Raw genomic sequence first — 13,788 nt, 5'->3', positions numbered from 1 at the left:
AGACCCCCGACACTGCCGTGTGTTGGAACCCCCCCCCCTGGAGAGGACGCAAGGTGAGGAGACGCTCTGCAAGACGAGGTCGCTTCACGTCTCTCCTCCGTGGACCGGAGGACGCCGGCCCACAAAGAGTCCACCTGCTTTCATCTGTGGTCCAAGGATCGCCGGCGCATTGAACGGCACTACAGTGGGTTCACCTGGGATACCCTTGGCCGGATGAGGCAGCCGGATTCTACCCCCCCCCCCCTCCTACTCCTGTCGGCTTACAAGCGACCGGATTAACCCCCCCTAGTGTATCCAGTCTATAATCATTAAAGTATCATTGCTTTTATCCTTAAACTATTCCAGGTCGTATGTGTACCACCTGCGCCTTCAGAGATTGGACATTCTCTATTGATATACCGACGAATACTCTTGCCATAAAAGTGCATACTAATTCCCATTCATAAATGTGATTGATTTGATTAAGTGCTTGCTCTACACACCATCGCTGTGTAGAAATAAAGACCTATTTCTAATTCGTACATTTGTGTTGGATCCGTTTCATCTACGTGACAGTGTTCATCATAATATATTTATGCCGAGTACTGGGTGGCCGAATATTAAGTACAAAGGTAGTGGTAGTAAGTATCATATCTAGTAATACAGTCAGGGAATTGTACCCCTCAGTTACATATTTCAAATTGCATGTGTCCGGATGGCAGAATTCAGTACTGTATCTACAAAACCTCCCTTTTAATCATCTGCCCTTTATAAATGTTCTTAGATTTTTTGTACACGTGATCTCAGGAAGGTGCTGAATGAGCACATTTTTCATGTCTGGTCTTTCATTTCTGACACTGGGAATACATTCCCTGAGATCCATAGATGTCCCTAGATACCAAGAACATGCAAATATACCTTGTAGAAGTGGAGCAATCTTCCATTTACTGAGCCAAGAAGTGGAGAAATACTGAGAAATATGTTAATACTTCAGTAAAATATTTGTTTACCAACAGGTGACTCTGGTTTTTATTATAGATAATGCATTTTGAATGAATAGGTTGGGTTGTATAACTAGGTGTCATTTTGGTATGAATTTTGCCCATTCACTAAATTATGATGTGGTAGCCAAATTATAAATGCATAAGAGACCACAGGGCTTTGGTGCACTCTTTAGGCCACTCACATGTAAGTGCCCCACGTCCTGTACATGACTTTGTGAGTGACTGGCCTTAAGTTGATCTCTAGATCATGGCTAGCCAGTTGCATAAGACAGTAAAAATATATATAAATAAATGGACCTCCCTAATTTCTAAACCCTGGCTACAGCCCTGTCTGTGAGTCTGTGCATGTGAGTGAGTGAGTGAGTGAGTGAGTGAGTGAGTGAGTGAGTGAGTGAGTGAGTGAGTGAGTGAGTGAGTGAGTGAGTGAGTGAGTGAGTGAGTGAGTGAGTGAGTGAGTGACTTAGGGATTGTGTGCACAGACTCATGTATGTGAGAGAGAGAGAGAGAGAGAGATAGAGATATGATCATATGAACGGAGGGAATAAGGATAGAGGGAGAGTGAGAGAGAGAATTGTGAGGATGCATGTGTTTGTAATTGAAACTAAAGGTGAGCAGAGGTTGCCAGGCATATCCATCACTGTTTACTGGCCGTGTGAATGACCCGCTGGCCAGCGGCATCTACTACCCCACCAATCACACCACTGGGAAAAGGCCAGCTACCACAACGGTACACAAATCTCCATGTATTGTGCTGTAGCACTGTGTGTGTGTGTGTGTGTGTGTGTGTGTGTGTGTGTGTGTGTGTGTGTGTGTGTGTGTGTGTGTGTGTGTGTGTGTGTGTGTGTGTGTGTGTGTGTGTGTGTGTGTGTGTGTGTGTGTGTGTGTGTGTGTATATTATGTGTTGGTGTTGGCAGTTAAGTGAATGTATTCATCTTTTTCGTACAAGTATGTACTGCAGTAGTTTTCAAGTAGTTAAACATTCAGTTTGCATCCTTGTGAGTGTCTGCATATTTGTCTATGGGACAGACTTTGTGTGTGTGTGAGAGAGAGAGAGTGTGTGTGTGTGTGTGAGAGAGACAGAGTGTTTGTGTGTATGTGTGTGTGTGTGTGTGTGTGTGTGTGTGTGTGTGTGTGAGAGACAGAGTGTGTGTGTGTGTGTGTGTTAATCTCTTTTTTTTTTTTTTTTTTTTTTTTATCTTTTCTCCCCTCCTTTTTCCTCCGATTTTCTCCCATCCCAATGTTAGTCGTTATGCCAATTCCCAATCCCCTTCCTGATCGCTGCGCACTTAGCCTCCACTCTCCCAGACCGACTCTAGCCAATCAACCGCTTCTTTTCACCTGGCAGCGCGGACTCTCACTGAGAGCGTGTAACGTGTGGAAGGATCACACTACCGCCCTTAGATCCTATCCGCGCTTAGCAGGCGCCCCGACCGAACTGTAGGAGTCGCTGTTTACAACGACCCGGACCCACCCCGCCAGCTTCTCCCACCCTCTAATACTGCCAATTGTATTAGTGTGAACGGCCAGCCAAGCTGGTGACAACCCCGGAGCTGTGAGCTGGTTAGTCTCTAGTTAAATGACCAGTGACGTACAGGGCTGCTGCCTTAACAGAACCTCATGAATTAGCCATGACAGAGGGCTGACGCCTGGGAGCTGTTCCTGCCCTGCTCCCCCACTCTCATTACTACAGCTGATAAATCACACACACTCTTAGCTGTCCATCGTGTTCGATGATGACGCTTGCTCCAGGGATGGGGGGGGGGGGGGGGGTGGTTTAGCGCCGCTGCCGCTGGTGCCACTTCTTGTGGGCGTTGAGTCCGATCCTTGAGCCGCACACTCGTCCACAGATGACGCAAGGGAAGCCAGATACCTGGGGGATGCCAGCTGCCCGCTGGTGTCGCTGTGTGCGCCTCTCAGATCTTCGGTCTTGGTTTGCTTGGTGTATTTGGGAAACTGCAGTGGCACAAGTGACTTGCCAGGCTGATCTGTCGAGTGCCAGAGTTTCAAGCTGCGTGATGTTTGCACACTTTAGGAGGTCCCTGGTGTAGTCCTTAAAGTGTCTCTTTTGGCCTCCAGCAGCCCGCTTTGCTCCTCTCAGTTGGCCATAGAGGACTTGGCGGGGCAGGCAGTGGTCAGGCATACGTATCGTGTGCCCTATCCAGCGAAGATGTTTTTTGGCCACAGCTGCAGCCATACAGATTGAGTTGGTGTTGTTGAGGATGTCTGTGTGGGGGACTCGATCTTCCCAGGTCAGGCCGAGGATCCTTTGGAGGCAACGGATGTGGAAGGCATCCAGGTTGGTGATGTGCCGGCGGTATGGGGTCCAGTGGAGAGACATACTGCGTTGTAAACAGCAACCTTGGTGCTGATCTTCAGGTTTCGGTTTTCAAAAACCCTGCTGCGTAGGCGGTGTGAGTGGCACGTGGGCTGTTTGTGTTTTCCTTTGATCATGACATGCTTTATCGGGGGGTGTGTCTTGGATGGGGATGTGGTGGGGACTGGCTGTTCCGGGGGGGGGATTCACATGCCTTCGAGCAACACCGTACTTATTGTACTTATTTTATGCCTATCCTGCACGTTATACGTTGCACTACTTTTATTGTCTTTTATACCTATTCTTATGTCTACACTTTATGCATTGTTTTTATTGTGTCAACTGTATACACATTTTATGCCTATGTTCATTTTATGCTATTTGCTTAAAGTTATATATTTTTATTATTATTATATTGTAAAAAAAATCCTCAATGTCGTTTGAGAATAAATAAAGGTTTGAATGAATGAATGAGCTTGCACATGCATGCGTGTGTGTGCCGTAACAGATGGATTTGATATGCCTTCTCTTCTCTTTTTGAATCCCTCTCTCTTTCCTTCCCCGTGTCTCCTGTCTCCTCATTGTCTCATCTTTGATGTTCCATGTTGCTGAACTGTAATCACTACCAAGCCACGGCCAGCCTCTGCTTTCATCTCTCCATCCTGCCCCTCTTCTTCCATTCCTCCTCCTTTAACAGATGCTCCACCCTCCAACCATCACAGTGTGTGTGTAAATGGATAAGTCTGCAAGTGTGCGTGAGAGAAGAAAAGAAAATAGGCGAGAAGGAAGATTCTAAGCTTACTGTAACCTAACCTCATCGTCATAAAACCACAAAGTCAAGTGATAAATAAGAGATAGCCAGATAGATACTGATGACACACACACACACACACACCTCCACATATACTGGAAATGTGCAGATAGAAAAGCAGCCATCAACGTGGCCGATGTGCTCAAACATCTTTTTATGAACCCACGGCTGTTTCCGATTCACTGCAACTTAGTCATCTGCTGGATACAGACACATGTCGCGGGGTGTTACATAAAACAAGAGGTTGCTTCAGTGGTACAACACAGCGTGCACGCACACGCACACACACAGCAGAATAAATTAACAGAAGGCCATTCTCTTCACAATGATGTCATTGAGTCGAGCAAGGACAACGGAGAGCAGAGTTCCTTATAAGGCTTCACACAGAATAACTTACCACACTTACAATATACTATACACACACACACGCACATACAGTATACACACACACGCACATACAGTATACACACACATACAGTATACACACACACGCTCACCCTCGTGCCACATCCTTCCCACCACAGATTTTCACTCTCTGTTGCTCTCTCTCACTCACACACACACACACACACACACACACACACACACACACACACACACACACACACACACACACACACACACACACACACACACACACACACACACACACACACACACACACACACACACACACACACACACACACACACACAGTACTAAAGTATTGTAACGAAGTACAATTACTCAAATACTTTATACATAGTACATACATACATACATACATACATACATACATACATACATACATACATACATACATACATACATACATACATACATACATACATACATACACAATTGGAGGGGGGCTCCCCACCCTCCAGAACATTTACAACAAGCGTTGCAGGGGCAAGGCTAAGAGAATCATTAAAGACTCCAGTCACCCGAACAACTGCCTCTTTGAACTGCTGCGGTCAGGCAAGCGATACCGGAGTCTCAAGGCGAGCACAGAAAGACTCAGAAGAAGCTTCTATCCCCAGGCCATCAGGCTGCTAAACGAACAATGAACACTACACAACAACAACCATCAAACGCACATAGCACACATCCACACGCACACACTCACTTAAAACAAACACACTGTAGCACCCACTGCACACACTTTATAGCACACACCCACTTTAAACAAACACACTGTAGCACCCACTCCCCACACTTTATATTTATTGATGAAGGATTGCACTACAACTCGTACACCTTACTGTAAATTGTACCTAAATTGTACCTCATCCCATTTCTGCTTTGCACTATATAGTACTGTACATTAGTACACTGCATAGTATTGTATATTATATGGTAACTCAGTTACGTCTATTCTGCATCGAACATTGTACATATGTCTATACTGAACACTGTGACCTCATTTTCTACTTCTAAATTACATGCTATACTATGTTATTTGATACTATCTTGTCTAGCACAGTCTCTGGAGCGTAACAGTAAGAAGCATTTTGTATGAAAGTATTCTGTACTTCTGTATGACAACTATTAAAGAAACTTGAAACTTGAACTTGAAACATACATACATACATACATACATACATACATACATACATACATACATACATACATACATACATACATACATACATACATACATACATACATACATACATATATATAATACACATACATACATACACAGGCTCCTTCCACGGCCTTCCTCTCCCTCGTCTTACCTGACTCTCTCCTTTGGGTCCCCAAAGGACTCCTTGAGGCGGGAGAAGTCTGGGTAGAAGTGGACTGACGGGGAGATGACCTCCAACAAGCCAGACTGAATCTCCACTGGAAACCTTTGGAGATGGGAGAGAAGGTTGTTACCTCATGACGGATGGAAATAAATTAACAGCCCCTTTTATCCCCTCGACTTGCTAGCGGCCCGGGGAGAACTATTCATGTAATACTCTCAATTATGGCTTTCGCTGCCACTTCCGCATCAACGTGCAAAATTCAATCATTGATTTTCTGAGTCCAGTGTTCTGGGTTTTCAGTGTGTTATTTCCCCTGTGTGGTAACTTCTCTTACAGGAACTGAAGTCAGTTTAACCAACCATGTCCAACAACAATACTTGAGTAAAAAAAAGAAAGAAAAAAAAAGTAATCACAGTGTGTTGAGTGGGATGGAAACATAATGATGATACATCGAGAATTATTTGACCAATGAATTGTAGCCTAATGATCAAAATCAAATCATGAGGTGATTCCCACCCACGATTGCCCACATAATACAAAGAACACGAAGACCTGACGGAGGAATCCACAACATCATGTAACAATAGGAGGAATAGAAGGCAAATTTTTTGGCTGTGTGATATGTTGCAACCTGCTGTAACCCGAGGGAACGACTATGGAAAGTCGAGCCATTTGTCCTTCAGGCTAGATCACATTTGTAAATGTTCACTTAGGTAATTTTTTATTGTTGTAACTGTTTGTGTGTCAGTTGTATTGCCACCACTGCAAGGCAGGAGGTGCTGGCAGGAGGTGCTGGCAGGCACAGTCTTTTCACCACGATTAACAAAGCCACCATGGCATTTTTCTTTTCTTTTTGAGTGAAATTACATTTTTTAATACTTCTTTTTATTTTTTATTACAACTTTTCTACTCAAGACCCTGTAAAAGAAAGCAAAATTTACTTTTTATTTTATAATTCTCTGGACATTCATTTCTTTTGTCATTCAGGCGTATTGTCTGTCGTTTCCCACTGTGGTTAAGGGACTTGGAAATCAGGACAAAAAGCCACTTAATTAAAACGTTTAAAAAGACTCGCTGTTCATTCAAAAGACCTTGTTCAAAGGAACAACGGACTGAGGACTGACTGCAACAAACACAACTGGATCTGTAAAGTATTGTTCAAGATAAAACATTGAATATGGACCTGTTGTGTTTGCTAGTTAGTCCTTTAAACAGCTGCTCAAAGCACACCTTTTCTCCCTGGCCTTTGATCAGAGTTAGCCACCTGTCAACTATGTTTGCTGTTACTTTAGTCTGGACTTTTTGTATCCATTTTATTACTTCTTGTCTCTTTTTATATTTCACCTTGCTCTTGTTTCTTAGTGTACTATACGTATTTACTGTAATTTTTGTGTATTTTATTTGTTACTGTACTGTACAGTACATGTTTTTTATTGTGTTCAACTTCTACCTGTAAAGCACTTTGGATGGCTTTTAGTCATTGTAAACATGCTAAATAAAGCTGACTTGACTTGACTTGACTTGAATACTCAATGTGCAATTATAAAATGGATCAGGAAGATTACATTGGCTTGACTGAATGGATTAAAAAGACTAATGGGAAATTACACAGGCAGCGTGAAGTGACTGTTGAACAAAGTGTTTCTGCATTTACTGTAAGAGGGGTTGTTTTCATTAAAATATAGTCCGAACACTCGGACGGTACGATGAGCCTCAGCTACTTCAGCTAGTGACGACCAGTGTCGGGTGCATTACTCAAAACATTTAATATTATTCCTTGTAACTCATTACTCATTTCAAAAGTAATATTCTTTTTACTTCACTTATTACTCTCTGGTAGCAGTCATTCACATAGTTTAGTTTAGTTTATTTGACAAAAGCACAAAAACAACTTTCATTCAGTGTCAAGGATAACATGATAAAGTCCAGGGCCCTCATTTATCAACAATGCTTAGAAAGTGTTCTATTTTCGTTCTTAAGCACAGAATTTAGAATGTCTCTACGCACAGAAAAATCTGGATTTATCAACAGTGCGTGCACAGGTCCTACGCACACTCCGTGTTGATAAATACCATTTGTTTTTAACGTCTATGCTCGTGCACGATTATCCATATAATGGTCATGAAACACCCCCATGGGATGTGAAATAATGGACTAAGCCGAGCGAACTCTGAGAAACTTCACGAGCGAGATTGATCACCGAGGTCTAACCAACAAATTGAACGTATACAGCATTTCCCGTTGTGAACAATCTTATTTGGAACCATGACACAGAATAATAGTATTTAGCGTTTTATTTTAAACAATATTTAATCGTATTATTATAGATATTTCTAGGGAATAAATAAATCCAAGTTGTCAAGTTCACAGACTAAGTTGTCAAGTTCACAGGAGCGTGTAGACTATCTTCGGTGCGCCGGGAGCCAAGGATGTTGACTGACCCAGTCCTGCTACAGAACCAGCACATTGACAGAAATAAATGACAAGCTGACCCGACATTAAACACTGTAATGACTGAAATGAAATCAATTATTTCAGCAGGCCAACTATGCGCTCTACAATGCCTATTGTGCGCTCGTGAGCCCGTGGTTCTGGTCAGAGTCATTATGGCTTCAGTGGATAACCCTGATCTGCATTTAAGTGATGTTTTAATTATAGATACCCCAGTAATAACATTACAATTGAATTAAATACAATTAGGCCTGAATGAGACTCCGGCCACCGGCCACGACATTATCAGCCAAAACGCACATTGCAGATTATCTGTACATTGACCGAGTGGAATCCTGTTCACATTACTGGATTTGTTTATTGATGGAGCTTTGAAAGCTACATGGGTACAGTCTATATATTGCTCCGATGATGTTGGGTAACCTGGCGTAAAATCCTCTCTTGGCCTCCTGTTATTGATATATGGATATTGTATGTAGTTGGGGGGGTTGGGGAAATTAGACATCCAACACTGATAAGATAAGACAAGATATTCCTTTATTGATCCCCTTGGGGAAATTCAGGCATCATAGCAGCATGGGGGAAGGGGGGGGGGGGGTACAGGTAGTAAAAACAACACAAGCAGTGTAAACAAATAGGTCAATATAATTTACTATCTAACTAACTGAAAATATATTCACAGTGTCATATAAGGTGCAGTATGCATAATGTAGTGTTATAATTTACTATCTACTGAAATATACATTATTCACAGTATCACAGTATCCACTGAAATATACATTATTCACAGTATCACAGTATCCACTGAAATATACATTATTCACAGTATCACAGTATCCACATAATAGTATTTAGCGTTTTATTTTAAACAATATTTAATCGTATTATTATAGATATTTCTAGGGAATAAATAAATCCAAGTTGTCAAGTTCACAGACTAAGTTGTCAAGTTCACAGGAGCGTGTAGACTATCTTCGGTGCACCGGGAGCCAAGGATGTTGACTGACCCAGTCCTGCTACAGAACCAGCACATTGACAGAAATAAATGACAAGCTGACCCGACATTAAACACTGTAATGACTGAAATGAAATCAATTATTTCAGCAGGCCAACTATGCGCTCTACAATGCATATTGTGCGCTCGTGAGCCTGTGGTTCTGGTCAGAGTCATTATGGCTTCAGTGGATAACCCTGATCTGCATTTAAGTGATGTTTTAATTATAGATACCCCAGTAATAACATTACAATTGAATTAAATACAATTAGGCCTGAATGAGACTCCGGCCACCGGCCACGACATTATCAGCCAAAACGCACATTGCAGATTATCTGTACATTGACAGAGTGGAATCCTGTTCACATTACTGGATTTGTTTATTGATGGAGCTTTGAAAGCTACATGGGTACAGTCTATATATTGCTCCGATGATGTTGGGTAACCTGGCGTAAAATCCTCTCTTGGCCTCCTGTTATTGATATATGGATATTGTATGTAGTTGGGGGGGTTGGGGAAATTAGACATCCAACACTGATAAGATAAGACAAGATATTCCTTTATTGATCCCCTTGGGGAAATTCAGGCATCATAGCAGCATGGGGGAAGGGGGGGGGGGGGGGTACAGGTAGTAAAAACAACACAAGCAGTGTAAACAAATAGGTCAATATAATTTACTATCTAACTAACTGAAAATATATTCACAGTGTCATATAAGGTGCAGTATGCATAATGTAGTGTTATAATTTACTATCTACTGAAATATACATTATTCACAGTATCACAGTATCCACTGAAATATACATTATTCACAGTATCACAGTATCCACATAAGGTGCAGTAAGCCTAAGGTAGTGTTATTGTCCTCCTTGGGTTCCTATTAGTCCTAGGTCAATGTCTGGCAGCAGTCGCTGCCCCCTGTTGTGGAGCCTGGAGGCCGCTAGTCGCTGCCCACTGTTGTGGAGCCTGATGGCCGCTGGTATGAAGGACTGTCTGAGGCGGTTAGTGTCGGGGGGGTATGAGTCTGTGGCTGAACGAGCTTCTCATCTTGACTGCGTTTTGCTCTACATTCCAATGTGGGTCTCAAATTGCGGTACAAATCAAGGAGAATGTGTCTCGGGTAGCAAACTCTACTTAATATTATTATGTTCTCTCTCTGCAAATAGACATGCCCTATATCTCTGAAAACATCTGAGCGCACACTGCGAGAAGTATTCCTATAATAACGCTATGAACCAGGCTGAATTCATTCGGAAATACCTATTCCAAATGCTATTTAGGGTTTGACAATAATTACACTAATGTCGCTATTTTACAATGAACTATAGTGAATTACGGGTCATACAGAACACGTCATTGTTGAAACTAATGCATGAAACTGATGAAAGCATAATGCCGTCCGTCTGCAGTCTTCATATTCTACCGCTGGGCGCCAGGTACGTACGGTCTGAGCTGTGCGTAAATATACGCACAAAGTCAAGCACACGTTCAAATTGATAAGTCCCACACTTTGCTTAGAAATGATCGTACGCACGGGTTACGCACATATCTGTGCATACGCACCATTGATAAATGAGGGCCCAGGACTTATTTCCATCATGGTCCTTGCTATTACTGTTACAATACAAGACAGTCATCTACGACAATTACCTGCATTTCAGATACATACAAAATACTACTAAAACAAACGTTTTGCTACTGCATGAGCTACTGTTTTTTTTTTTTTCTTTTTTTTCATCAAATATGTTAGTTACCTGTGTTTTAAGGTAAATTGTTCCAGTTCACAGCTCCACTAAACGTATTAGACCCTTTCCCCATGTTGGTGTTACACCAGGGCAGCACAGGTCACAATGCTAGCTCTAGTGTGGTGACCATGTTGGTGTTACACCAGGGCAGCACAGGTCACAATGCTAGCTCTAGGTTGGTGACCATGTTGGTGTTACACCAGGGCAGCACAAGTCAGCAATGCTAGCTCTAGTGTGGTGACCATGTTGGTGTTACACCAGGGCAGGTCACAATTGAAGGAATCTATGTTTTTCAATTTGTATACAATGTATATATCGGTGGGTGACAGCATCTGCTATTAGATCTCAGATGAGGGGGACAGTATTTAGTGGTGTGTGTTTTCAAGTTAGACTGGGAAGCCAGTTCTAATAGAGCCATGGGCTCTGAGGTCGTCGGCAGCTTGTTAACCTAAACACTGATAAGCACTGGTGGAGGCAGGTTTGGTCAGAGCTACGGGGAGAGTTTGACATCGATAGAAACTGACGTTTAGTGCGTTAAAGGTGACCAGCCGCTGCCATGGTAGCGTGTCACGTAGTAAGGAGAAAAGGGGGCGGGGCCCGTTGCTAGGGGGAGAACGTTATGGAGACGTGAGTTCCTTCCGGGGTAAGTTAGATTAAGACACAACGTGGAATCGAGCAGACGCGCTGATCAGAGACTTTGAAATCCCTCCTCACCCTTGCTGGGTGGGGGAGGGGAAGTGCCACATCATCGCTAGCTTCGGCTAACAGGGAATGGTTGTTGGCTACGACGAGGCCTCAGAACCATTGGACTAATGAGAGGAGAGACGGTGGAGAATAATGAATTTAGTTTTTCCTCAAGGACTGTTCAAGGACATTACAGAATGGGTTACATCTCGTACGAAGCTATGTTTATGAAAATAAACATCAGGAAAGAGATCACGTTGCAGTGTTGTTTCTTCTGACTACGGATGTACTAACAGGGGTTGATACAGTGCGAGACAGCTAATGAGATACCCAAGTAAAATGACACAACGCGGAGGCCAGTCACGGAGCAGCAGGTGATGAGTGAGAGAAATGATTAAAGGCTAGAAACACTGTTATCTTACACAATGCTAGCTCTAGTGTGGTGACCATGTTGGTGTTACACCAGGGTAGCACAGGTCACAATGCTAGCTCTGGTGTGGTGACCATGTTGGTGTTACACCAGCACAGGTCACAATGCTAGCTCTAGTGTGGTGACCATGTTGGTGTTACACCAGGGCAGCACAGTTCACAATGCTAGCTCTGGTGTGGTGACCATGTTGGTGTTACACCAGCGCAGGTTACAATGCTAGCTCTAGTGTGGTGGCCATGAGTGTCACTGCTCCTCTGAAAGTGGTTTTTGAGGTACTCTGGTGCTCTGCTGTAATTAATACATTATGGACCACTCTCATTGCGTTACTTCCGCGCCCCCCCGTGTGTGAATGATCACGTCTGGGTAGGCTGCCGCAATGACGGAGCTGCACTGAGCTAGATCATTGTTTTCAATGGAGGTGGTGCCCACTGCGGTGCAGAGTGCAGAACCTCTGGTGTGAAAGCTCATTAACTGAAAACCAGCAGCTTTCTTTCCCACAGCAGTTTGGTAGCTACTTCAGACTTGATCAAAAGCATAGCTCGCTTAAATTGAATATTTTTTAAACAACTTGTTGTTGTGCTGTTGTAGAATAGCAGGTGTTTCAAGAGATTTGAGGTTGTATTTCTCTAAGTGGAAAGTAGGAGAAGTTGAGGCTCCTCTCGCAGTTGCACAACAAAAGTATCAAACTGTGCAGATTATTTACTCTTAAACGTTTTAAATGATACCAGTAGGGTCGAGGATTCTACCTGCCTCCATGAAATACAAATGGTAGAGGATGCCTCTACTTCCTCCGCAAACTGAGAAGAGCTGGAGCCTCAGTTCCCATCCTGTGCTCCTTCTACCGGGGCACCATCGAGAGCCTCCTGACCAGCTGCATAACCGCGTGGTACGGCGGCTGCACGGCAGCACTACGCATCGTGGGCGACATCACCCACCCCTCACAACGCTTCTTCACTCTCCTGCCCTCCGGGAGAAGCCTCCGAGCTAGGACTAGCAGACTGAAAGACAGCTTCATCCATCAGGCTGTCAGGAAGCTGAACTCTCTCCCAGCTCCCCCCTGTCTTACTCTGCCACCACAGACTCTGGACTAAGAACACCCCCCCCCCCCCAGCCCACACTGACACAGCTCTCCCCCCTCTCTTACTCTGCCCCCACAGACTCTGGACTAAGAACCCACTGACACACACACACACACACACACACACACACACACACACACACACACACACACACACACACACACACACACACACACACACACACACACACACACACACACACACACACACACACACACACACACACACACACACACACACACACACACACACACACACACACACACACACACACACACACACACACACACACACATTACCTTACTAACTCACTGCCACGTTACTGCCATTATTTTATTTTACTGCCATTATTTATATTTACTATGTACCACTGCTGCTAAAAGATTTGCACTAAGTTCTCTTTTACTTCTATATTTATTTCACTCATTCATTTCATTTTTAGCTACTGTTTATATAGTCCTGTATATAGGGTGTGTACATTGTGTCCTATATGTTACTTTATGTTTATAGTATCCTATTATGTTACTTTATGTTTATATTAGATATGTTTATATACACCGTGGG

At 43.3% G+C, this 13,788-nt stretch overlaps 1 protein-coding gene across 1 annotated transcript in view; it reads right to left on the bottom strand.

Annotated features, from left to right (window-relative positions):
• Positions 1-13,788, bottom strand: part of mgat4b (alpha-1,3-mannosyl-glycoprotein 4-beta-N-acetylglucosaminyltransferase B) — a 418,569-nt gene that overhangs the window by 134,585 nt on the left and 270,196 nt on the right. The window contains exon 6 of the mRNA XM_084332017.1: positions 5,830-5,943. Coding sequence (XP_084188143.1) covers positions 5,830-5,943 — 114 coding nt within the window. The remainder of the gene's footprint in view (positions 1-5,829; positions 5,944-13,788) is intronic.

Source organism: Notolepis coatsorum (genome assembly GCF_963971535.1).
Source record: "Notolepis coatsorum genome assembly, chromosome: 16".
Classification (NCBI taxonomy): domain Eukaryota; kingdom Metazoa; phylum Chordata; class Actinopteri; order Aulopiformes; family Paralepididae; genus Notolepis; species Notolepis coatsorum.
Note: the sequence above shows the minus strand (reverse complement) of the source record. Positions and strands in the feature narration are given on the sequence as shown.